At 37.3% G+C, this 27,217-nt stretch overlaps 2 protein-coding genes across 5 annotated transcripts; both read left to right on the top strand.

Moving 5' to 3' along the window:
• The first annotated feature begins 4,000 nt into the window (after positions 1 to 4,000).
• On the top strand, positions 4,001 to 7,789 carry LOC18010361. Of its 4 annotated transcripts, none has more exons than XM_006392360.2 (7): positions 4,001 to 4,352; positions 5,381 to 5,574; positions 5,846 to 6,668; positions 6,877 to 6,977; positions 7,052 to 7,141; positions 7,222 to 7,349; positions 7,440 to 7,789. In XM_006392360.2, the coding sequence occupies exons 2-7, from the start codon at positions 5,431 to 5,433 to the stop codon at positions 7,558 to 7,560; spliced, it is 1,407 nt and encodes a 468-aa protein (XP_006392422.1). In that variant the 5' UTR covers positions 4,001 to 4,352; positions 5,381 to 5,430; the 3' UTR covers positions 7,561 to 7,789. The 4 variants fall into 4 exon arrangements, with proteins under 4 accessions (XP_006392422.1, XP_024004328.1, XP_024004332.1 ...); XM_024148560.1 differs by having other exon boundaries at positions 5,825 to 6,668; XM_024148564.1 differs by having other exon boundaries at positions 4,051 to 4,352; positions 5,391 to 5,574; positions 5,825 to 6,668.
• Positions 7,790 to 9,386: 1,597 nt separating this feature from the next.
• LOC18010349 (protein SUPPRESSOR OF QUENCHING 1, chloroplastic) lies at positions 9,387 to 17,451 on the top strand. The gene is made up of 28 exons (XM_024159622.1): positions 9,387 to 9,867; positions 10,191 to 10,291; positions 10,493 to 10,549; positions 10,634 to 10,728; positions 10,862 to 10,961; positions 11,290 to 11,348; positions 11,640 to 11,764; positions 12,055 to 12,112; positions 12,476 to 12,563; positions 12,663 to 12,741; positions 13,055 to 13,109; positions 13,319 to 13,394; positions 13,551 to 13,661; positions 13,777 to 13,872; positions 14,224 to 14,346; positions 14,555 to 14,752; positions 14,832 to 14,936; positions 15,032 to 15,096; positions 15,179 to 15,272; positions 15,367 to 15,524; positions 15,600 to 15,649; positions 15,739 to 15,860; positions 15,981 to 16,088; positions 16,212 to 16,304; positions 16,398 to 16,434; positions 16,513 to 16,763; positions 16,846 to 16,995; positions 17,114 to 17,451. The coding sequence occupies exons 1-28, from the start codon at positions 9,474 to 9,476 to the stop codon at positions 17,261 to 17,263; spliced, it is 3,198 nt and encodes a 1,065-aa protein (XP_024015390.1). The 5' UTR covers positions 9,387 to 9,473; the 3' UTR covers positions 17,264 to 17,451.
• The last annotated feature ends 9,766 nt before the right edge of the window (positions 17,452 to 27,217 follow it).

Below are 27,217 nucleotides of genomic sequence, written 5' to 3'. Positions count from 1 at the left end.
TATTTCAAAGGCTTTTTGCAGGAAAATATCCTCCTTCCCTGTGGATTCGATCCCTAACTACTACAATAGATCAGATGTGCACTTGCGGCTATTGATTTCAATTAGGGTAAAACTTGACACCCACAACACACCGAACCATCAGCTCACAATATTCCCTTAAATACATAAACGATTACACTCTCCTCTCCTTATTCGACAACCCACGTGACTCCATTATTGGGCTTTTCTAAGCCCATGTCCAACTCCCCTAATTAGTATGATATTGTCCGCTTTGGGTCCAACTGACAAAGCCTGCACGAATTTGGTTTTGGGTTCCTTCCCAAAATGCCTCATACTAATTGGAGTTGGACATTACTTATATACTAGATCATATTGGTCTAAACTTCCGATGTGGGACTTTGGATTGATTCCCAACAATCTCCCCCTTAAGCCAAAGACCCTATAACTCTTGATCTCCAACCTACAGCGATACTTAGTACCATCTTGTACTTCTTAATCGCAAGGTCAACCTGAGGGTTTTTCTTCCTACAACAAACATTTAGTTCAATCCAACTTCTCCAGGTTCACTTTTCCTTGACCTAGGCTCTGATACCATTTATTGGCTTTTCTAAGCCCATGTCCAACTCCCCTAATTAGTATGATATTGTCCGCTTTGGGCCCAACTGACAAAACCTGCACGGATTTGGTTTTGTGCTCCTTCCCAAAAGGCCTCATACTAATTGGAGTTGGACATTACTTATATACTAGACCATATTGATCTAAACTTCCGATGTGAGACTTTGGATTGATTCCCAACATCTATCTTTTTCTCATCATATATATTATAAGCGAAGTAAAAATTTCGTTTAAAGCTCTCTCATTGAATCTTAGAGTGGCTAATTACCTTTTACCCGTCTTTAAAATTATTTTTAATTTAAAAACAAAAAAAAATTATTTACAACTAAAATCACGATTATAATATAAGTTGTAATAATATTAAATCAAATCAAAATACATGATTTTATCTCAATCTGATCAAAATCTACGATTTTATCAAATCAAAAATCACGATTTTACAACTAAAATCACGATTTTTTAAAACAAAAATAAAAAACAAAATTAATTTTATTTAAATTAATTTTTATAAAAAATATTTAAAATCGAAAATTATCATATATAATTATGTTACTCCATAAATCTTTAAGTAAATCTTACTTAATAGATACTTAGATATTGTTTTCTTTTTTTAAAAAAAAAATATTTATATGAATTATAAAAAAAACATTAAAAATGAAAAATCATCATATATAGTTATGTTACTCCCTTAATCTTTAAGTAAGTCTTAATAAATACTTAGATATTGTTTTTAATAAAAATATATATGAATTATCTGATTTGCATAAATTATAAAGATTTTTCAACCAATTTTTTTTCTTCACTTACACGGTTGTAATGTTTGGCGATCATGTAAGCTATATATTTCGTGTGTTTCACATTAGTGATCTTGTGACTTCTTAAAAAAATAGTTTTTGTGCTTTCTAATTTTCTATTCGGTTGTTATTTTTGTTTTATATTTGTTTCTGTTAGCTCATGTAGATCTACATTCTTTTATATATATTAGGCGATACCTTGTGTCTTCCCTTTTATAGCTCTTTCAGGAATATATTTTGTTCTGATGTATATTAGAAGTTAGGTTATATTTATATTTTATAAATTCTTCTTATTAATAATAGTGTTTGATGTTTTTTTTTTCTGTTTAGGAGGTGGTGTTTTAGCCAGACTTTCTTGATCGTTGATTGTTTAGTTTACTGCTATACCCAAGGGTAACATTTTCTTTTCTTTTTTGTGCTTTAGGTTTAGATTTGTGATTTTTTTATTAACTATCATATTTATGTTTTATATATTAGCCAGTTTTGGTGCACTTTTCTTTCTCTTTTATTAGTTGGGGCTGAGTCGAACCTTTTTTTATTTATTGATTCTTATCTGTTTTAAGTTTTGATTGTTTTTGTTTTTTCTTTCTTAGGTGCTCGCGTTTTATTCTTTCATCTTGCGATGCAACATATTTCATTTGCTGGTGATGAAGACATAGATTATGGTCATGAACCGAACCAGTTCTCGGAGTCAGATAAAAGAGTTTTATATGTTTTAAGAAATTATTACAAACGGATCATGTATTCTGTTTTGTGGTGTAGGCTCTTGGTGACGATTCAGAATGGTCTATAGGACATACGGTGTCGAAATCCCTCATGGCAATGAACGTGAGTTCACCTGGTTCTTGTGAAGGTTGCCAAGCTGATTGAACTGTTAGAAAAGGTACATGCAACTTTAAAAGAACACATACAAAAACATAGGTTTAATCATTTGATTATAGATTATTATTTGATCTGATGAATCCTAAATTTATAACAGTTCAAAAGAAGCTTCGGTGAACAAGGTGCAGAACATGGTGCCTGGTGGTCTGTGTTTTATCCAAGACCCCACCTGTCGCTGCCGAGAACAAAAGAAAACAAGCTAACAAGGAGTTTAGATCCAGCAAAAATGTTAGTCCACTTGGCATATTCTTACTCTCAAAGTTAGTTCTATTGATAATAATGATGATACATGAACAAAATTACTATTTTTTATTCAAACATCACTTTATTTGAATGAGCTTTGTGTGTGTGTTTGTCTCTTATGTCCAGTGTTGGGATATTTTTTTATATTGGTTTCTGGTTCCTTTATTTTACTTATGGGCAAAGACAGGAGAAAAAAAAGGTAACTATTTGTACTTTGATCTTTTGCACGTTTCTCCGACTGAAATCTTTTTCATGTGGAGTGCTTTCATCTCATGTGTTTCCAGTTGAGTTTGAACTGTTAATTATAAAATGTTGTTTTTGGATCAGAGTAAAGCTTCTCTTGCTTAAGTTTCACAAAAGATGTAAAATTTATGTTTAAGTAGCCAAAACTCTAAGTTTTCTTAAGTTTGTATGTTGGAAGGATTCAATTCCATCTAATTTTGTATTTTCTTTATTTTTTAAAATTATTTAATATGGTAACAAATAAATATTCTAGCACAACAATGTAAAAGAAATCGATGATAAATTATATACAAAAATCTGCAAATATTTGACCGTGAAAATATCACAACTCTTTTGTGGAGACTCCATTTTACTTAAAGTCTTATTTTGATATTTGTTTAATTTTTGATTTTTTTTGTTATTAGCATAATTAAGAAATTTTGAGAATTTTTTTTTTGGTATATATGTCTAAGTTCTTTTTTAAAGTTGATTACCCCGAAACAGTTTTGATTGTTCGAAAGGAGCAAACTATAAAAGTTAATGCAGTTTTCTTATCTAACAATAAATATAACACACTTTTATGGAGAGTTTTAAGTTTGAAATATGTATTTATCTTTTTTCTCAACCTCAAAAGATATAGAGTCATAAAAAGTATGAAGAGTACGTAATATGAAAAAAAATCATAAGGAGAAGAAGAATAAATCGTAAAAAAAAAAAGAAGACGAAGAAGATGAATGTGTTAAATAAAAAAAAAAATGTGAATGATAAATTTGAATAAGAAATATGGGAAGAAAAAAAAATGAAGAATAAGACATGAAAAAAAACAAGAAAAAATATGGACAAAAGAAGAATAAGGAAAAAATGATGAAGAAAAAAGAAAAAAAATAATAAAGAGGAAAAAGTAGGAAACGAAAAACTAGAATTTATTTTAATTAAATTAGTTTGTGGACTATTCAGTTATAAAGTATTTTTTAAGTAACTAATTTTGAATTTTGTTTACTTTTTTAGTTAAATAGGAAACGAAAAACTAGAATTTATCTTAATTAAATTATGTTTTAAATAGTTGTTTTAATTATTTTTAATTTATAGCATTAAATTTTTTTTTTTAAACTTTTTGGTCCGCGCAAGTTACGGACTAAATACCTAGCAACAGAATATAAGCCTGGTTATTTCTTAACCTGAGGTTAAAAGCTCCAACTTGCCACGTCAATATCTGGAACCACCTTCTAGAACACCTTTCATTTGGACTGGGCCGGAACACCTCTCATCTGGTACTGATAGAGAGGTGGAGGCTGTTGGGGCGTAGATGTAACAGACACGGTGCAAGTACAAGGCCTCTCTTTGGCGGTAACCCCGGTCCGTGAACGCTAACGTCCACCAACTCCGCGTAGTTTCGTCTAATCTACGCACTTTTTTTCTTAGGCTTCTAAGAAGCACAAAAGAGTGAAGTCAGTGTGACCCAGAAAGATATTTGACAACTTTTTGGTGTTCTTCGTCAACTACAATAAACCATAAACCCTAATTTCAACTTTCGATTGCTCAAAACTTTGGATCCTTTTGGAATCTAATCAGATTGGTGTCGCAGAAAACCACCAGGTAAATAAATTTGGTTTAATCGACACAACTTCGAAACAATTGTTTTGTCTTTGTTTGGAGTACACATAGCTTTGTGTGTTTGTTTTCAATTGCTTTGAATCGTAACAATTTCGAAATCTAATCCTTAATGATCAAAGTTAAGAATTTTGAAATCAAACTGACAAAACCTGAATCTCTGAATTACCAACATTTTGGGTGTGTTGATTTTGTTATTTCACTGTATTCACCGATTCAACTAGGTTTCAGACTAAAAGATGATTCTTGAAACGAATCAAGAATCTATCAGATTTTTTGCTCCTTTGTTGTTAGAAACTTAAAAAAGCCTTCACGAATTGTGTCGTTGGATCTAATCGGCTTCTTAGTTAGCTTTTGTCTTTCTTATCAATTGTTTGGATCGAACCAATGAAACTGGGAAACAAATTTGATATCCAAGTTTGTTTTGGTATAAGAAAATCATTTTTCTGTGATCAAGTTAAGAAGTTGAAATGGAACTTAAAACCCGAATTTCTGAATACTAAGTTTTTCAAAACAAACTACCAATCCAACCAGATTTCTGACTCTAAAACATGATCCTTTTAAAGAATCTACAATCATCAAGTTTTTGATTTGTTGTTAGAAACTCAAATCATTCACCAATTGTGCGTTGGGTTTTCGCTTATGTGAAGGGTTTTCTTTGATTGATTCTTTTGTTTGCTCTCCAGTCTTGTTGGGAATTGTTGAACATGAATTGTAAATTGAAGGCTGAAATTCTTCATTATTCAATCTTTTTTCAAATAGTTTAGATTGAGCTTATTGCCGTTTATACTAGCGTGTCTGTTAAGGACCTATTAAAATAGACAGAACATAGTCGGAAATTCTAACCTCTTAAACAAAAGAGATTTTAATACTTTGTCCATCCTTGTTATGCGAAGAAAATATTCCTTACTAAGAATCTGAATTAGCTGTACTTACAGCTTAAAGCCCTTCTCTTATTTGGCTGTTGTTGGATATTCCAATTTAGTCATTTGATGCGGATGAATATATCTTAGGGACGTTCAGTATGTGCAGCTTCAGTTTTTGAGTCAGAGAAAAAACCATTATGTCAAGTCTCGGAGGTATAGGGTTCAGTAACACGAGCAGTGCAACAACAAGGAAGAAGAGAAGCACCACACTGCGCCGGCCTTGGAATGAACGGCAGTTACAGGATGCTTCCTCATTGCCATCCACACCAATCCCTGACAATGTAAGTAACCACCAACATATGTACATTTTTGCAATCCAAACCTCATTCTGTAGTACAGGACAAGACTAGTTTCCCCAGTAAGTGTTGTGTCTTCATTCTTCTGTACTCTGTAGTATTTATGTAATCAGTTTCTTCTCTTATCTTCCTATCCAAATCAAGAAACCTTTGAATCATTGTGAAAACTTTTGAGTCCCTTCTTACTGTGGATCTTCATTTCTTCTACTACTACTATATGAATAATCATGAGTAGGAATTGGCCTTTTGTTTGCAGAATGAGAATAAGATGGAAGAGAGAGAAGCGGTGGAGTCAGACGAAGGTTCAACAAATGGTTCGTTCCAAGGAAGCAACCTAGTGAAGCAAGGTGGAGGACACAGCACTGCATCCACTGAAGGGTTTCTTGCCCCTTCCAATAAGAAAGACTCGATAGACACATCAGAGCGTCGAGCTGGTTTTGATGTTCTACCCGTCGTCAAGAAGGTTAAACTCAAGATCGGTGGTTCGTCAAGAACTATAAATGCAGTATCTGCATCCGACAGTGCTTCTGAACTAAGAGGGACACCGTTGGATTCAGCAAGCAAAGCAAATTCATGTAATGATACACGAGATAGCAAAACAAACACATATCCGATTCGTAAAAGCAATCGGATCTCTAAACGACGGGTTCTTGATGAGGAACTCGATAGTCTTGATGATGATGATGATGACGAAAAAATTCAGTTTCTCAGAAGGGTGAAAATGGCTAAAGCTGTTACTGTGGAAGAAGATGTTGATGACGATGGAGAAAGGAGCAGAAAACATAAAAAGCTCTCCAAGGTGATGAAACAAAACGTAGGAACATCAGAGAAGTCAAGCAAGAAGGTTAAGACGGTGAAAACATTTGACGATGCTGATTATGTCAAGGAAGATGAGGAAGAAGTTCTGAGTGAGGCAGAGGTTGGGGTAGAAAACAAGAGCGCGAGAACTAGAAGAAGAGCAGATGATGAAGGTTTTAGTGAGCTTAAGCCAGAAATGACTGTGACTACTCGTCGACGCTCTGGACATAGCGGAAATGCCATTGAGTTTCCTCTTGGCCTACCTCCGGCGCCACCTAGAAGTGAGCTTGATAAACATCTAACCTGCTCTTCGTTTTCTGTTATATATCAAGACAGTCACTAAAATCATAATCGTGATGGTGTTATGGACATTCAATGTTGTGCACACAATAGATAGGCTATATATTTGCTTAATCTATGTTCCAGTCTAGGTTCTTATCAAATAGTTCTCCGAGTTAAAGCTTTTTCACTTGTTTTGTTTGTTTACAGAGCGGAAAGAAAATGGATTAGAGGGTGATCAGCAACTAAAGAAAGCTGAGGCTGCACAGAGACGTAAACTGCAAGTTGAAAAAGCAGCTAGAGAGTCAGAGGTTTGGTCCTGATTTTCGTTTCAGTTGGCATGTGGTTAAAATCAAAGCTTACATAATCTTTCTCACATTGGTAGGCTGAAGCAATCAGGAAGATCCTTGGCCAAGACTCTAGCAGAAAAAAGAAGGAAGATAAGATAAAGAAACGCCAAGAAGAGAAGGCTAAGGTATAAAAACTGTGGAAAGATCATTTGTATTTGTTTCTTTTGGTTCATGACTGTATAAACCATTTTCTGTTTTTATGCAGGAGAAAGCTGCAGACTCGTTTGCCCGTAGATCAGACACGGTGAAGTGGGTGATGGGTCCTTCAAGAACCGTTGTAACCTTCCCAGAAGAACTTGGATTACCAGCTATATTCAACTCTGGACCTCACAGGTATATGGTTTTATTAACACAAACTTGGATTAGCTCATAATGTTATGTTTTTGCATACAATTTTTTTGATTTGGAGATTTAACGAGGCAGCTATCCTCCACCTCGGGAGAGATGCGCGGGTCCAGAATGTACCAACCCATACAAATACAGAGATTCAGAATCAAATCTTCCATTGTGCAGCCTCCGATGCTACAAGGCCATCAAAGGCTAAGTGCTTATTCAAGCCGTTACTAAAGTTTGTGACAGAAAATAATATGGTTCTTGTAAATAATAGTAATGGAGCAACATAGGTATGGTATAACGAACCGATATATAGATTTGTGCGTTTTTGTTATAATAATCAAGTGTATGTAAATAAACATAGAATATGATGTATGAAAACGGTCTTATGTAATTGTTATGTGCTTTTATCTCATGATGTTATATTGCATAGAATATGATGTATGGCTGTGACTTGACTTGTGTGGGGGTGATTAAGTTTTGCTGAATTGTCTTCTTGGGAAGCATGATGATGATAGGACCGTTTTGTCTCTGATACCAACTAATGCACCGTTAATAGGATTTGATCATGGGCTCACGAGTTCGATAGCGTGTGCTCGGAGCTCAAACTTGTTGAGATCAAAAACTTTTGATGAGAAGAAAGTTATAGTAATTCAAGACCATATTACAATGATGCTAAGCAAGTCCTATTTATACATCTAATAAGATGACCTACAGTAATCGATTAGAAGGATAAATGTGGGGAAAAAACTCAGGCAAAAAAATTTGGCATATTAAGCAGTCTAGCCCGATGTAGCCAACGAGTTTAGATAAGGTGAAATGAAGAGTTGAGATTATGAGCCAAGCTGTATGGTCTACCAAGGTGCAAGTTTGCGGTTAGAGAAGACCAAATGCCAACTTTGACAACACCAAATACTCATTCAAACTAGTGAACTAATGTGATTGAATATAATGATCGAATTTTCAGACTTAAAGACCATTTATGGCGACTAAGGTGAAGTGAACTTAAAAACATTAGATACGATCTCGAGATATAAGGGCAAAATGATACGATCCTCCTAAGAAATTGCATTTGCTTGATCGGTTGAGGTTGAAAGAAACTCGGTCAGGAACGTTGCTTGGAGAGATGCTAAAGCGTGAAAGATTATTTCAAAATTCCTTAGGCCCAATTCGCGGAAACAGATCAAGAATGAGAGAATAATTACACCGAGTTTGAGATTTCGCGGGTAAATGATGAACAGGCGTGAGACAAGTCTCGAAAATTCTGTTGTCCCTAAACTACTTTGAACGAAATCGGAAACTAGATGAGATAGAGGCTGCGTCGAATTCTATGGATTGAACTCGATAAACCTATGAAACTTTCAAGGCTAACTACATATGAAAGAAAAACTCAGAAAAAACAAGAAAAATCTCGAAAATTTGATAAAAAAAAGAAGTGAATGAAAATACATAAGAGTCTGGTTTTTATATAGAGGCGAAAAGAAGTGCAAAAGAAAAAAGACATAAAAAATAAATGATAGCATTTAAAACAGTTGAATGACCACTCGACTCCCCTTGACTGACTCTTCGGTTCTCTCCGCGAGTGATCCTTTGCCTTCCAAACCATATAACGATCCACCAACAAACCACGATCAATGAGTTGGGCGTAGCCTTTAACCTCATTAAAATTCCATCCCATAAACCTATTGGGACAAACTTGAGTACAAGAAAAAAGAATATTAAAGAATTATACCGATCGAATAAGTCAGCAGCGTTACAGCCTAAGCGTTTGGTGTAACGTCCGAGTATTGGACTCGTAGGTCGTACATAACCTCCAAACAGCCAATGATAGCTTCTTAATACATGATCGTGTCATCGGTCCATTTGGCACGGTCAGATTCTCTATCAGGTCTTGTTTCTCGTCCCGCGTTTCGTCTGGCTGCTCGACCCATGGATCGTCCGCTGGTTCCAGGTTCGTATCACAAAAGCAAAACCAAGAAGTTAAATTTCATCGTCGTCCTCTGCTAATCTAACCATTTTTATATGCGAAAAGATATGAGGGTTATTTCGTCCTCCTTTGGATAAATTAACACCCGCCACTTAAAATTAGACTATCGGTTTAAAAATGACTCCGAAAAAACAAAAATGAAGAAGAAAAAACACAAAAACAAAAAAATGGCTTTGAAACTCTACTCCCTCTCTTCTCCACCTTCAATGTTCTCGCAATCAAGGAGATTCTCTTCTTCGCTGATTCCAATAAGATCAAAATCCACACTAAGAGCCTCTTCATCCTCTGGATTTCGCTCAAAAATCGGAGTTTATCTGAGCAAAACGGCGTCTTGGAAAATGAGTGTGGCAGCGGAGAGTCCTCCGGCGACAGTTGCGGCGGAGGATTGGGGAAAAGTATCGGCGGTGCTATTCGATATGGACGGTGTGCTTTGCAACAGTGAGGATCTTTCCAGACGCGCCGCCGTCGATGTTTTCACAGAGATGGGTGTTGAAGTCACCGTGGATGATTTCGTTCCTTTTATGGGAACAGGTAAATACAGATTTCAATTTCCAATTTTGGCTCTTCGTTTATGAAATTTGAACTGGTTTTTATGTTGATGATTCCAAATTTCTGATGTTGTTTCTCGAATTTCATTAAGAAATGAGTTTTTTTGTTGAATAAATTTTACACTCAATTCAAAAAGAAAGAAAAACAAAAAATCACCACATTTAACCGGTCACTCTCGAATTGTCAAAATTAATATGTCATCCTCTCCAAAATTTGGTCACTTTAAGGTCTAATGAGTAGAGAATGATTTGATTTCAATGAGCGTTTAAGATGATAATCAATTTATTTGATTTGGCAATTCACAGGTGAAGCCAAGTTCTTGGGAGGTGTTGCTTCCGTCAAAGGAGTAAAAGGATTTGATCCTGATGCAGCTAAGAAGAGGTTCTTCGAGATTTATCTCGATAAGGTAAATGCTCTATCGAGTTTAATAATAGAAGATTGATATATTCATGCTTCTTGGTTAGAATTCATTAGGAGAGTAATCAACTTTACATTAAGGATTGATAAAGAAAGTTTCTTTGATGTTCTTGAAAGAGAATGTGACCAAAAGTCATGCTTCTTTGTGTTTGACTTTATGTAACTTTTATATTCTTCTACCGATTTATAGTACGCAAAGCCAGAATCTGGGATTGGATTTCCAGGAGCACTAGAGCTTGTTACCGAGGTGTGGAAAAAAACTGAAGTTGTAGCCACAATTATAGTTTTTGGCTCTGGTGATTATGATTTTTTGTGAAACTCTTTGAAACAGTGTAAGAACAGAGGTCTTAAAGTTGCTGTTGCATCTAGCGCCGACCGTATCAAAGTTGATGCAAACCTGAAAGCTGCTGGTTTGTCTCTAACCATGTAAGACTATAACAACCTCTGATCTCTTGTGTAATCATATCCTAATTATCTTCTCTTTATGTATTTTGAGATGTTTCTGCTGCTTTTCAGGTTCCATGTTTAAATTTAATGTCTGTTGATGTTAACTTTTCAGGTTTGACGCCATTGTTTCAGCAGATGCCTTTGAGAATTTGAAACCAGCTCCAGATATTTTCTTGGCTGCTTCAAAGAACTTGGGTGTGCCGACAAGCGAGGTAATAGTCATGGATATAACCGAAATATATTGATGGAAAACCGTATCTCATGATTCAGATTTTACTCTCTTAAGTCCATTTGTAGTCTCTAAGAAGTCTCGTGGAATAGTTGAACAAAGCGTGCCTTAGAGAAAGGATCCGTTACTGTTAAGATAGTTATAATTGCGCCAACAACATAATTAGTTGTATAAATTGCACATTCTAGAAGCTAAAAATCAAGTAGAGTAAAAGAGTACTTCTTGTACCAGCCTTACAGAGTTATAGATCGGATACTTGTTTTGTCGATAGAGCTATTACACAATTGATGTCTTTTGTACAAATTTTGTAGTGTGTTGTTATTGAAGATGCACTTGCCGGAGTCCAGGCTGCACAAGCTGCAAACATGAGGTATTTTTGCTTATGTGTGTCAGAATGAGGCAAAATGTTACTACAAGTCAAAATTTTGTTATTTCTCATAGCATTTTGTATTCAGCTTGATTTTATACAACATTAGTAGCTTCAAGATGTCTCTACCATTTTATGTTAAATCCATCACTTTGCTTTATTCATATTGTTTCATCCGAAGAATTTACAAATTATTCACAATGTAGAATGAAGAAGTTGTAGCTCTCTGTAATTGTTAAATCCATCTACTTGTTATCTTACCTTTGGTTTTGGATCATTTTTATTCCTTTGCAGATGCATAGCTGTAAAAACTACTTTATCCGAAGCAGTTCTTAAGGACGCTGGTCCGTCAATGATCCGAGACGATATTGGAAACATTTCAATCAATGACATTCTCACTGGTGGCTCAGATTCTACCAGTATGTAGTCTCAAAGAAATTCGCTGCAAAAACATTGTTCGTGTCTTTATCTCTTGTTTATCCTTTTGAAAGAAAGAAAATCTAAATACAGGGGCTTTCTTTGTAATGAGATTACATTTATCATATCAAATTTGACACTGCAGACATTCATTTATACTGTAGTTATCTCTTGCCTATAATTCTTCATCAAGTTCATAGTAGCTTACATAATTTCAACCTTTTTGTTTTACATACTTGAGTACTCATAAGATTGCAGCCCCATAGAACTGAGAGCTTAAGTGCTTCCGCAGGAAATTCTGCAAGTATACTCGAAGAGAAAACTGTCAGTGACAAAACCAACGGCTACGGGTAAGAAAGGTTCATTAAACACACAATAAAAAACAAGTAGAAGTCCTCTTGTTATCAGTCATACTCATATTCTTCATGTACGTTGTTTGTAACTGAGCATCAAGAATAGGGTTTATGTTTATAGTATGCAAAAACCTCTAGAGCCCCCCTGTTTTAGTTCTACGATATTAATATTGAGTCGCACTACTTAAAAGTCCATGAATGTATCTCATGGACATTAAGTAAACGTTGAGACAGTAAAATCTATGAAGAAAGAAAGAAACATTCTACTCATTGACTGGTTTCATCATACAAGATTGGATAAATGATTTGGCATGTGGAAAATTTCATATACTAGAGATTGCAGATGAAAATTTCCAACAGGTTTCAGGGTTCTCGTCGAGATATACTGAGGTACGGGAGTCTTGGAATTGCTCTTTCTTGTGTTTACTTCGCCGCTACCAACTGGAAGGTAAACCTGAAAGCCTACATTCAAGAACATCTTCTTTGTTGTCAAAGCTTTATATATATATATATATTTATGTTATGGAGTTGCTTTTTTTATGTATAGGCAATGCAATATGCTTCTCCGAAAGCTTTGTGGAACGCATTTGTCGGAGCAAAAAGCCCTTCTTTTACACAGAACCAAGGTTTGGCCTCTTGTCAGAATTTCCACCAGACTTTTTAAGATAAACTTTATTTACAGCCTTCTTATAACCAATACTCAGTTCTCTTGAATAATTATATGGTCTTTGCAAACTTACACAAATGTTTTCAGTAGTTAGCTTTGCAATTGCACTAAGCTGAACAAATCGACATGTTTAATACATTATAAAACATCTATGGCTAAAAAACGAACATGCCTAGGGCCAGAAAAATGACTTTCTTACAAGAGAAGTTGTCTACAGAACATTCTATAAAGTTTCATCGCTACTGAATCCTGGTTTTGGTCGTACATTGTAGGTGGATTCAACAGAGTCCAACAGTTTGTGGAATACATTGCTGATCTAGAGAGCAAGTACGAATAACTATTTGATAATAATTCAGTCTAATATAAATGGCAATGCAAGAGTTTGCTTCTTCTCTCATCGAAAAAGGATTATCATTTATTGGTATTATAGATACAAAATGGAAAATTATCACAAGTAAAAAGAAGTTGGGGATGATCTTCTTGTTTGATGATCCTCTGTTCCTCAATAGTTCTGTTTTTCTTATTTTTATTTCTAGGAAAACAGCTACAGTAGTGCCAGAATTCCCGTCTAAACTCGATTGGCTAAACACTGCCCCTCTCCAGCTTCGCCGGGTAAATTCTCATTTTAATTTATGTGAAGAGTGGATTACATAGATTTTTGTTTATAGACTTTTGTAAATTCTCTGGTTTGTTTTTTTCCATGTGAGCTCTTGAGTGATAACAGGGAGCAACACATGCTTCTTAATAACTTGTGAAATTTGTGAGCAGGATTTGAAAGGGAAAGTGGTTATACTTGATTTTTGGACCTACTGCTGCATAAACTGTATGCACGTATTACCGGATCTAGCGTTTCTTGAGAAGAAGTACAAGGACATGCCAGTGAGTCTTTTACAGTTTCTGTGCTCTTATATGGATCTGCACGAACTTCAAATTTCACTAGGGATGAACAACGCTTGAACCTATGATTCGCCATTGTTTTTTCTTTCTTTCGCAGTTTACCGTTGTGGGTGTGCACTCGGCTAAGTTCGACAATGAGAAGGACTTAGAAGCCATACGAAATGCAGTTCTACGCTACGAAATCACTCACCCGGTAAATTCCATGTTCCATATTTTGAATATTTCGTTATTTGTGAAACTGGTTACTTGCCAATTCCTGGACTTCGCTTTGTTTGTGAACTGACTGTTCTGGTGCATTTGTATTTATGAGATCACATTTCTTTATTGGAAAGAGTTTAGCTGGTCAGAATTTTGCATCATTTTCGCATGTTTGATGCAACCAGTGTAGATTGTCCTTTCTTTGTGAATTACATGGTTTAGCGTTTATTATTCCCCTTCTTTGTTGAATTTATCATTTGCATTTATCCTTCAAAGTTGTCTTTTATAACCATTATTCATTAATTATCGGCGTAATCGCTTAAGTAGTTATGCTCTCACATTGAAGGTTGTGAATGATGGAGACATGTATATGTGGAGAGAGCTAGGCATTAACTCGTGGCCGACATTTGCTGTTGTCTCACCAAACGGTAAACTCATAGCACAGATCGCCGGAGAAGGTCACCGGAAAGTAACATCCTCATCTCTTTGTTATTCCATTTTTTCTCTCATCCCTAAGTTTATAATAACTAACATACGTATATATAACCTTAAAGAAAACCAAGAATCTCAGGTTGATTTGTTTTTGTTTTCAACTTTGGAATGCTAAAAACTGAACTATATAATAATTTTGTTCACCAAAATACTCATTATCTGTTTATTGATGCTTTTCTTTTAAGGATCTTGATGACTTGGTGGCAGCAGCTCTAAAGTATTATGGTGAGAAGAATGTCTTAGACAGTACTCCACTTCCTACACGTTTGGAGAAAGATAACGATCCGCGCTTGGCCGCGTCTCCATTGAAATTCCCAGGGAAGTTGGCGATTGATACACTTAACAACCGGCTATTTATCTCAGACAGTAACCATAACCGGATTGTATGTCCTTGAGACTCTTTATGTAACCCTTGTTATCTCTTCTTGTTGTCTGATATCAACATTTATACGGTGATTTCAGATCGTAACTGATCTTGATGGAAATTTCATCGTCCAAATTGGCAGTACCGGAGAAGAAGGTTTCCGTGATGGTTCCTTTGAAGAAGCTGCATTCAATCGTCCTCAGGTACTTATTAACAGTCTCACTTTATATAAATTGTTCTTCAATGTGTCTTCAAACCATAGCTTTGTTCTTGTATACATGATTGTATTTTTTTTCAGGGACTTGCTTATAATGCAAAAAAGAATCTTCTTTATGTTGCCGACACTGAAAATCATGCTTTGAGGTATGCATAGATTTATGTCCAAGAATCTCAAATTGTTGGTGTAGACATGCTGTGTTGGAATCTCATTTATTGTTCTTCCTAGGGAGATTGACTTTGTCAACGAGAGAGTACAGACTCTGGCTGGTAATGGAACTAAAGGCTCAGACTACCAAGGTGGAAGAAAGGGAACCTCACAGGCAAGAAACTTGATTCGGAACATCGGTTTTGAACTGTTAACTTATCGACTCTGAACTACTCCGGAGTAAACGTTTTGGATTTTGAATATATCAGCTTTTGAATTCTCCTTGGGATGTATGCTTTGAGCCGGTGAATGAGAAGGTCTATGTTGCAATGGCGGGTACGCACCAGATTTGGGAATACAATGTGCTTGATGGTGTTACCAAAGTTTTCAGTGGAAACGGCTATGAAAGAAACCTCAATGGTTCTACGTATGTATAAATTCACTGTTGAATTACTTGCACACTGTTTGCTTTTCTTTATGCTTGTTTTTCTTGTTGATGCAGCCCTCAGACGACATCATTTGCTCAGCCTTCGGGAATCTCGTTAGGCCCTGGTAATCACTATTAACTTGACACTCGTCTCTTTAATTCTTTCAAAGCTAATAGAAAAAAATGAGTTCGATGGGCGTAATGTGACTATTAGATTTAAAGGAAGCTTATATCGCTGATAGCGAGAGCAGTTCTATTCGTGCCCTTGATCTTCAAACCGGAGGATCAAGATTGCTTGCTGGTGGAGATCCTTATTTCTCTGAGAATCTTTTCAAGGTATTGTAATAAATTTAAGCATCTATCTTGACTATTCATTGGCATTTGTTACTGACTTTACAAATTTGAATGGTCATCTCTAGCTATATCAGTCTCTAACACAGGCTAAGTCTTGAACAGTTTGGAGACAATGACGGCGTGGGAGCAGAAGTTCTCCTGCAACATCCGTTAGGTGTGCTATGCGCAAAGGACGGTCAAATATATCTAACTGATAGCTATAACCACAAGGTAACTTCATTTGGAAAATCCAAGAAAACAATCGTCAATATATTATATGGATCGCACCGATTCTTGACTGTTACAAGATCTTATCTCAGTGCTATATCTTAACTATAAACTTTTGATGTGTAGATTAAGAAGCTGGACCCTGTGACCAAACGTGTTGTGACTCTCGCTGGCACAGGAAAAGCCGGTTTCAAAGATGGGAAGGTTATGGTTGCTCAGGTCTGATCTAGGTTTACTACAATCTTGTACGTTAATCAATTAATGGTCTGTTTTGTACTTTAACAAAAAAAAAACTACCAATGTTTGTTGCAGCTTTCAGAGCCTGCAGGACTTGCTCTAACTGAAAACGGTAACACAATTTTAATTGGTAACCATTATTAATGAGGAATGATCAAGTGCAAATTTGGTTTGCCTATTATGTTTTCAGGGAGGCTTTTCGTGGCGGATACAAACAATAGTCTAATCCGATACATAGATTTGAACAAGGAAGAAGACCCTAAAATCTTTACGTTGGAGTTAAACGGCGTCCAACCGCCAATGCCAAAGACGAAATCCTTGAAACGTTTGAGGAAACGTGCCTCGGCCGATACAAAGATTGTTACAGTGGATGCTGTTACATCTCGTGAAGGAAATTTGACTCTTAAAATCTCATTACCAGATGGTTACCATTTCTCTAAGGTCCATCTCTTCTTCCTATCCTGTTTATATATACATTTTTGGTCTCTCTTAATTTCTTATACACACTGCTTGTTGTGAACAGGAAGCGCGGAGTAAGTTTGTAGTTGATGTTGAGCCTGAAAACGCAGTAACGGTCGATCCATTTGAAGGAAATCTCAGCCCTGAAGGTTCGACGATGCTTCAGTTTAGACAGTCTTCAACTTCGGCTTCTGTTGGAAAAATCAGTTGCAAGGTTTGTTTATGTATCTTTGATTCAGCTGAAACTAAAACAAAACAGTTTTAGTATTTTTAAACAGTTTTAGTATGCTTTTATGTTTTGCAAAGATATTTTATGAAAGTTGTGTTTTCAGGTGTACTATTGCAAAGAAGACGAGGTTTGCTTGTACCAGTCCGTTCAATTTGAGGTACCTTTCAAGGTGGAATCAGAAGCATCTGCTTCTCGGGAGATTGCATTCACCGTTAAACCAAGAGCCTCATATTCCGGTGGATTACAGCTTTAAGCTACTAGCTGAACCACATGATTATTATCATGATCATGATATGGTAAAATTTAGTGCTTTTTGGAGTTTTTCTTTTTGACCAAAGCTGAAATATATAGAAGAACCTGATCAAAGAACAAGTCTTCCAAATATTGTAAGAAATTCCTGAACAATGCTGAAACAGGAAAGTGGGAAAGCTTTTGCACTAATCTTCAGGCTTTAAAAACCAATTTTATGAAGAATTCTCAGTGCTAAAAACAGTTCTAAATCAATGAAAACATAAGTTCTGGAAAGAGAAATTTAACATATATGGTTTAGGCGCCAAAGTTCAGAATATATTAAGCTTAGATTTAAAATCTAAAGATATTGTTCCTCTTACGTATACTATCAACATATTTCAACATTAGATGATCGGAAAATGGCCAATTCCTGTCTCTAACTCTTTTTATTTTATTTTTGCTGAAATGTAATATTAATCAATCAACAAAAGGAAGATATTTACAAGGAGAGTAAAATAACCTGGTTGAAACAATAAACTTGCATCGGACGATTCGGACCAACATAGAAGCAGAGCAGGAGTAAAGAAGCAAAGAGATTTTTATGCATTTTGGAAGAATGTCGATCAGTGGTGGGGAATGCTTCCAGCACTTTGCCGACGGTGTAATAATTCTGAATCATCTGCTTGCTGAGACGATTCAGGAGCGGATATCTCTGTAAATATCAGTGGCGGAGCTAGAAAAAAATTTTACGGGGTCAATTTTAATTTATAATATATTATAAACAAATTTTACGGAGGTCATTTAGCTAAACTATTAATATTATATCTAATTTTTACATAAAAAATACAAATATTTATAAAAAAAATTTGAATTTCACCTGGTTCAATTGCACCCCTTCCCAACATGCTCCCTCCGCCACTGGTCAATATCATGTGTGAGGTGAGGAGAATAGCGGAGCGAGAGAAGGGCGTTGGTGGCGTCTTCCATTCCTCTCTCCAAATGCCATAGATCATAGCTTGTAATGCCAGACAAGCTAGAATTAAATCCACTTTGCCTCTCTGGTTCCACGCAATTGAACGGATCGTGATTTCCCAATCTGGGTTAGTTCTTGTGGAGACAATGTCTTGATGAGCAAGTCTGTTCTTTGTTTGAATGACCCAATGGTAACAAAAGGAAGTTAACTGCATTGACTATTTTTGAACTGAGGTGAACATACTTTTGGGACCACATACATGGGAAAATGGCGATTGCTTAAAATAGAAGAACAAGAGCATTGTCTATCCTCTAAGGGCTTATTGTCGCGTGTATACAAAAGCAGTAAGTCACGCTCTGCAGTCTGCAACAGCTAAAGCAAGCAACAACAACTGGCGTTTAGCGTTTTGGATCGACTAGAGCAAGCAGCTGGGTCATGTGGAAGCCCTTGGTGCCTAAGCACGATAAAAGGAAGATGATTTGGAAGAGAGAGAGGTGTGAGAAGAACTTGAGAGGTTGTAGAGAGATTTATAGCTTAGAGAAAACCGTTTAGTATAAGCTTTGTAGCAGTTTTCTTGGTACAAGTAAGAATCAAAAAGTGTCTAAGTGCTAGTGAAGGGCATTAGGCGGATCTCTTGATTCTTCTTGTTGTAAACAGCTGCTCTCTATTGATTCTAGTGGATTCCGAGGTGAGCCTCGGCGAGATGTAGCATCCTTTAATGGCGTGAACTCGTTAAGCCTGCGTGTGCTCCTTTTCTTTCATTTTGTTACTGCATTTCATCATCTCTGCAATCTTTTTCCTCTGTTTTAGAACTTTGTTCTTGAGTGTGTTCTGTTGCCTGTCTGTCAAAGTCTCAGATCTTGGTTTGTTGTGTCTCAAGCTAAAGAGAGTCGACATCTTTAGGTCTTTGAGTCCTAACAGAGTGGTATCTGAGCGAAGGTTGCGGTATCTGTGGTTCCAAAGTCTGAATCTCAAAGCCGTGAACCATGTCATCGTCAAGAGTTGAGATGGAAAAGTTTGACGGTCATGGAGACTACACTATGTAGAAAGAAAAGCTCGAGGCACACCTAGATATACTAGGCCTCAGTGTAGCTCTCAAGGAAGCTGATACCTCGAAGGAAGCACGCGTAGAGAGCAAGAATGAATCAGAAAAACTTGAAGAAAAATGCAAGATGGCTCGGAGTACGCTAGTCTTGAGCCTGACAGATAGAGTCCTAAGGAAGGTCAAAAAAATGAAGACTGCAGCTTCAATGATGGCGGCTTTAGACCAACTGTACATGTCTAAAGCTCTTCCCAACCGGATCTATCTAAAACAGAAGCTATACAACTTTAGAATGTCAGAAAGCATCTCCATAGAAGGAAACATCGATGAGTTTCTTCATCTTATAGAAGATATGGAGAATACGGAGGTGCAGGTTTCAGATGAAGATCAAGCCATTCTCTTGTTGATGTCACTACCTAAACAGTTTGACCAGCTCAGAGATACCCTCAAGTACAGCTCAGGAAAACGCGAGTTAACACTTGATGAAGTCGTTGCAGCTATACACTCAAAGGAACTTGAGTTTGGATCCATGAAGAAGGGTATGAAGGGTCAAGCGGAAGGTCTCTATGCCAAGGAGAAGACTGAGACCAGAGGAAGAAGTGAACAAAGAGAGAAAGGAAAGTCTAGAGCAAGGTCCAAGTCTAAGAGTAAACGCGGATGTTGGGCTTGCGGTGAAGAAAGACATTATAAAAGTTCATGTCCAAATAAACGGAAATCTCAGAGTAAAGCAAAAGATCAGTACAACAAGGGTGAATCCTCAAGTGGGAAAGGGAACTTGGCTGAAGCGACAGGGCTTTATGTGTCTGAGGCTTTGTCATCTACAGACATACATCTCGAAGATGAGTGGATCATGGATACCGGTTGCAGTTATCACTTGACATATAGGAAGGACTGGTTTCATGAACTGAATGAAGAAGCAGGAGGTTCTGTCAGAATGGGGAACAAGACATTAGCAAGGGTCAGAGGTGTTGGTACGGTTAAAGTCAAGAATGAAGATGGTCTGACGGTTTCACTTGCAAATGTGAGGTACATCCCCGAGATAGATAGAAATCTACTGTCTTTGGGAACTTTTGAGAAAGCCGGTTACAAGTTTGAATCAGAAAATGGACATATCAGCATCAAAGCTGGTGATCAGAATCTACTGACAGGAAGAAGATTTGACACCCTGTATCTGCTTCATTGGAGACCTGCAGTTGACGAGTCACTTGCAGTAACAAGAAGGGAAGATGACACGGTCTGTGGCATAGGAGATTGGGTCATATGAGTCAGAAAAACATGAGCATCATGACTAGAAAGGGTCTTCTCGACAGTAAGAAAGTGTCAACGTTTGATACATGTGAAGACTGTATCTATAGAAGGGCAAGAAGAGTTGGGTTCAATCTGGCTCAACACGACACAAGAGAGATACTCGAATATGTGCACTCTGACTTATGGGGAGCTCCATCCGTACCTCTGTTTCTTGGTAAATGCCAGTACTTTATCTCTTTTATTGATGACTATACCAGAAAAGTATGGGTTTATTTTCTGAAATCAAAGGATGAAGCTTTTGAGAGTTTTGTTGAATGGTCACACTTGGTGGAGAATCAAAGTGACAAACGGATCAAAACACTCAGGACAGATAATGGCCTTGAGTTCTGCAACAAAGCCTTTGACAATTACTGTGAAGAAAAAGGAATTCAGAGGCATAGAACCTGCGCATACACGCCTCAACAGAATGGCGTTGCAGAACGCATGAACCGCACCATTATGGAGAAGGTGAGAACCATGTTGAGTAACTTAGGCTTGCCTAAACGCTTCTGGGCAGAGGCCACTCACACGGAGGTTGTTCTCATAAATAAGACTCCTTCTTCTTCTCTCAACTATGACATTCCCGACAAGAGATGGTTTGGTAAGACGCCTGTATACAGCTACCTAAGGAGATTTGGGTGTGTTGTGTTTGTACATACAGACGATGGCAAGCTTAGTCCAAGAGCAAAAAAAGGAGTACTTCTGGGTTATCCCACTGGAGTAAAAGGATATAAAGTCTGGTTACTTGAAGAAAGAAAGTGTGCAGTGAGCAGAAACGTGATATTTCAAGAAAATGCAGTCTACAAGGATCTTCAGAGTCAGAATGACAACCCTATAGTTGAAGAGGATGATCCCTGCAGATCATTGCTTGATCTTGACTTGGAGCCAGAAGGAGATTCTAGCTCAGGTGGAGCCTCACTGCAACACTCCGGTGTTACGTCTTCATCAAGAACAAATCCTCTATCACCGAACAGAAATGAAGGAACAAGTGATGACTCTGCATCAAGAAGCCATCATGTACCTCTAAGTTATCGTCTGGTTCGTGACAGAGACAGAAGAGAGATTAGACCACCAAGGAGATTTGATGATGAAGACTATTATGCCGAAGCCTTATACACAACTGAAGATGGTGATGCAATTGAACCAGATAGCTTTCAAGAAGCAAAAAGAGACATTCACTGGAAGGAATGGAGTCTAGCTATGGATGAGGAAATGAATTCTCAGAAGAAAAATTTCACATGGACAACGGTCATAAGACCCGAGAAACAGAAGGTGATTGGTTGCAGGTGAATCTACAAGTATAAACAAGGGATCCCTGGTGTAGAGGAACCTCGTTTCAAAGCTAGACTCGTGGCCAAGGGATATGCTCAAAAAAAAGGGGTAGATTATCATGAAATCTTTGCACCAGTTGTGAAGCATGTCTCCATAAGGATTCTACTTTCAGTGGTGGCACAAGAAGACCTTGAACTTGAGCAGTTAGATGTTAGGACCACCTTCCTCCATGGAGAACTCAAAGAAGAGATTTACATGGCTCCTCCTGAAGGATACGAGTAATGTTTAAAGAGGATGAGGTGTGCTTTCTCAAAAAATCCTTGTACGGTCTCAAGCAAGCACCGCGACAGTGGAATGAAAAGTTTGACAACTATATGAATGAGATCGGTTTTGTGAGAAGTGAATATGACAATTGTGCTTATGTGAAGTCTCTGGTGGATGGTTCAATGATGTATCTACTCATCTATGTGGATGACATGCTTGTTGCAGCCCGAAACAAGGAAGCTATAGATCAGTTGAAGATGGAACTCGGAAACAAGTTTGAAATGAAAGATCTGGGAGCTGCTAAAAGGATCTTGGGTATGGAGATTACTCGAGACAGAGAACAAGGTGTTTTGTGGCTGTCACAAGAAGGTTACTTGAACAAGATTCTGGAAACATATGGAATGGGAGAAGCAAAACAAGTGGCTACTCCTTTAGGGGGTCATTTGAAGTTAAGTGCAGCAACAGAAGATAAGCTAGCAAGAGATGAAGAGTACATGAAGTCTGTTCCATACTCGAATGCTGTGGGAAGCATCATGTACGCAATGATCGGAACAAGACCAGATCTAGCTTATCCTGTAGGCATTATAAGTAGATACATGAGCAAACCGATCAGAGAGCATTGGCTTGGGGTAAAGTGGGTTCTGCGATTCATCAAAGGCACACTGAAGACAAGATTGTTCTACAAGAAGAGTCCTGAATTCAAGATTGTGGGTTATTGTGATGCTGACTTTGCAGCTGATACTGACAAAAAGAGATCCATTACAGGCCTGGTATTCACGCTGGGAGGCAATACCATAAGCTGGAAGTCAGGGTTGCAGAGAGTGGTCGCTTTGTCCACAACAGAATCCGAATACATGTCATTGACTGAAGCCGTGAAGGAAGCTTTGTGGCTTAAAGGGCTGTTAAAGGAGTTTGGTTTCGAACAGAGAAGTGTAGAGATTCACTGTGATTCCCAGAGTGCTATTGGTCTCTCGAAGAACAACGTGCATCATGAGCGAACCAAACACATTGATGTCAAGCATCACTATATCAGAGAAATGATTGCTAATGGTGATGTTGAGGTTGTGAAGATTTCGACTGAAAAGAATCCAGCAGATATCTTCACCAAGATTCTACCTGTGAACGAGTTTCAATCCGCTTTGAACTTGTTGCAGGTCAGGTCTGAGTGATAAAGCTCAGGAAATCTGAGGCCGGGATCCTGAAAACTAGAATTCAAGGAGCTTCTCTCTCTCAAGAAAAACAAGAAAATGACTTGATCATCAGGTGGAGATTTGTGGAGACAATGTCTTGATGAGCAAGTCTGTTCTTTGTTTGAATGACCCTATGGTAACAAAAGGAAGTTAACTGCAGTGACTATTTTTGAACTGAGGTGAACATACTTTTGGGACCACATACATGGGGAAATGGCGATTGCTTAAAATAGAAGAACAAGAGCATTGTCTATCCTCTAAGGGCTTATTGTCGCGTGTATACAAAAGCAGTAAGTCACGCTCTGCAGTCTGCAACAGCTAAAGCAAGCAACAACTGGTGTTTAGCGTTTTGGATCGACTAGAGCAAGCGGCTGGGTCATGTGGAAGCCCTTGGTGCCTAAGCACTATAAAAGGAAGATGCTTTGGAAGAAAGAGAGGTGTGAGAAGAACTTGAGAGGTTGTAGAGAGATTTATAGCTAAGAGAAAACCGTTTAGTATAAGCTTTGTAATAGTTTTCTTGGTACAAGTAAGAATCAAAGAGTGTCTAAGTGCTAGTGAAGGGCATTAGGCGGATCTCTTGTTTCTTCTTGTTGTAAACAGCTGCTCTCTATTGATTCTAGTGGATTCCGAGGTGAGCCTCGGCGAGATGTAGCGTCCTTTAATGACGTGAACTCGTTAAACCTGCGTGTGCTCCTTTTCTTTCATTTTGTTACTGCATTTCATCATCTCTGCAATCTTTTTCCTCTGTTTTAGAACTTTGTTCTTGAGTGTGTTCTGTTGTCTGTCTGTCAAAGTCTCAGATCTTGGTTTGTTGTGTCTCAGGCTAAAGAAAGTCGACATCTTTAGTTCTTTGAGTCCTAACAGTTCTTCCTTGTAAAAGCCCTGAAACAAGCCATTTCCAGACTATGAAGGCGATTGGACACACACAAAACAAGTTATCTCTAGTCTCGTTTCTCTCTCCTCATAGAACACAGTGTTGAACCAGACCCCATTGTCTCATCTTGCTTCCCTTAGCAAGTTTGTCTCTTATGGCTAACCACATAATGAATGCATGATGAGAGATAGATTGCGAAAACCAAACCAACTTGTTCCACCAAACAGTCTGCCGACGCTCTCTATTCTGCTCCCACGTTGCTCGGGTGGCAAAGTGGTCTTTGAAAACATTCAGATCATTGGCGCCATAATACATTATCTGAACCTGCAAGAGGGTGTGGTACCAGAGTAAAAACAATACTGCTTAACATATCTTGCAGGTGTGTGCCTCTGCAACGTGGAATCCTCCAGGTCTGATTCTGCATCGCTGCAGAAACCATAGCGTGACGATCGATTCCCAACGTTCTTGTTCCTCACTCACCAGTAATATGATTGTATGAATGAGCATTCCCAAACCAAAAAGAAGTAGATTCGCCATTCCTGATTTCATGATGGATAAAAGGTGCTTCAAGCAGACGAAGCTTAAAAAAAATTTCAGCCTCGAGATCCCTCTAAAAATATCCCAAAAATGCGAATAAGGGGAGGAGATAATGTCCAGTCCAATTGACCTATTGATTAACCCAATTTTTACTATTTTTATGGATAGTTTTTTAATATCATATCTTATGCAGTTGTTTTAACTATATTTTCAATGTTTTTAAATGATTTCTATATTTTAGAGTTTTAAAAGACTTTTCAGAAAACTTAGACTAAAAGAATGCATTTTGGAGACAAATACATTTTTGGCAACAAATGATGACCTGCTCACAATCTAATTATCCCTAAATTTGAAAAAAATATAGAGGAGACAACCAGTTTTCTAATGCAATTGGTTAGGACACAATCCAACGGTTAGATCTCCAAATATTTCCGATACACTGAAGGCATACGATATAGCTTCGAAGATGAAACAACTTCTCACCAGCGGCCAGGACATGTTTCACCGCGGCCTCGACCCCTGCACCTGCAGTGGGCCTAATTTTCGATCTTGTGGAACCTATTTAAAGCCAAGTTATTCCCATCACTTATTCTGCAAACTCTAGACGCCCCCAAGAGAAGAAAGACTATAAATACATTTTTTTCGGTCTTTTCTTAAATGTCTCTTTTCATGCTTTAGAATAGAGAGCATTTTTAGGTTTAGATTTTATTTTTCTGATTTTGTAGAAAGCTTTCTAGCTAACCTGTTCTTCAATAAGAGAAGCTTTTCTTCTTCCCTTATCTTTTTTACTTTACTGTTTCTTTTAAAACAAATGATGATGTTAAGCTCAACTATGTCCGCGTAGCTCCCTTGTTGGATATAGGAGGCCATCGAAAGGGCTCTCATGGTCAGACAACATCTAGGTTTTTAGACTAAGGATTTTGATATTTAGATGGTTCTTTCATTCATTCTATATTAATGCATGTATCATTGATTGATCATCTTGCATCTGATTCTTATGTTTAAACAGAACCACGACAGTGTTGTATCAGCTTACCAGATTTAGAATCGAATGAGCAAAATCGCTTTAGGAGGCCAAAGCTACCTATAAAGTCCCGTTTTAGAATTGCACTGTCTCCTGCAAGGCCAGAGACGAAAGCTACTGGTTGAGTAGATATGCAATAGTTGGTTAGAACATACGAAGTAGGCTAGTCATACCAGTGTCCATTCTAGTCCCAGAATCATAGAAAATCCCTAGATAGTTATTTGATGTTGTCAACCATAAACCTTAGAGAAACCCCTGATGCCCAGCGATTTTAATCAATGGTTTTACATTTTTGCATACTAGTTTATTACCTTCTTAATTTATTTACATTCTTCATTTACACAAACTGTGACAAACCCCCTTATATTTTGGATTAGGTTTAGAATCATCTTAGAATCTGTTAGAAATCATCAGCTGATGTGTGTAGCAGATGCAAACGGAGTGAAGAAAGGATGTGACTGAAACATGACAGCTTTGGCACCAAGTTAATGCGTGCTTTGGGCTGCGAAGGTTCCTGACAACAGTCTAGAACAAGACTAGAACAACCCTTGACAAAGTAACCGGATAGATAGGAAGATACGAGATAGATCACCACAACTCATAAAGCCGCACTAGAGTTGATAAAGAAACCCGTTCGAGCTAACAACACACCTGGATAAAGTTACCACCACCAGATGATAAAGACGCTCTAAATCCACCACCAATGGCTCTTCCAAAACCAAAAGATAAAAGAAAAATAATCAAAAAGATCACCAAGGGGTCACAAAGACACTCCAAATTCTCAATACTCAAAAGTGTGCTTTATTCCATGATAATAAGCCTTTTTATATAGAGGATACAAGTTATTTTCGTGCATAGCACTTGCAATAAATGTAGACTACTTAAGAAATCAAGAAAACATTTATTAGATGTATAAAAACTAGAGAAATTGTCTAAAATAAATGCAGTCTTGACTGATGACGAAAATAAATGCAGTCTTGACTTCAGGTGCTCTTGCTGGCCTCTTGAACTTTCTCTTTGTCTCTCGAACTCTCCTTGGACAATAGGCAACGAAAATAAAACTGATATAGGCACGGAATCACACCGATGCTTAGTGATCTCTTGATAATCAAAAGCTAACAAGCTTTGTGCGGAAGTGGATATGAAGGTGGGATGGAAGGTGGTGGATTTGATTGACTCACTCAATCTGATGATGATAGACTCTCTCTATCAGGTGATGGAACAAACTACTTGAATCACACAAATAGTTTAATCCAAAAATTCTAATGAACAATGTGAATCACACACAATATTCAAAAGAAACAACTCTTACAAAGAACTCTCTTTGAAAAAAACGAAAATGCTTTTTATTTAATATTGAATGGTGATTTGTACAAATGATATAATGAGCTTTATATAGAGCTCTTACAACGTTCTAAAGTCTAAAAAGAAGAAATGAAATCTTAGCAATAAGAGAATATAGCCGTTGGAGCTATTATGGCGAGAATCGGCCAAAGTAGAGGAAGTGATGTAG

Source organism: Eutrema salsugineum, unplaced genomic scaffold (genome assembly GCF_000478725.1).
Source record: "Eutrema salsugineum unplaced genomic scaffold, Eutsalg1_0 scaffold_8, whole genome shotgun sequence".
Lineage (NCBI taxonomy): Eukaryota > Viridiplantae > Streptophyta > Magnoliopsida > Brassicales > Brassicaceae > Eutrema > Eutrema salsugineum.
The sequence above is the reverse complement of the archived record's forward strand: the minus strand, read 5'-3'. Positions and strand labels throughout refer to the sequence as shown.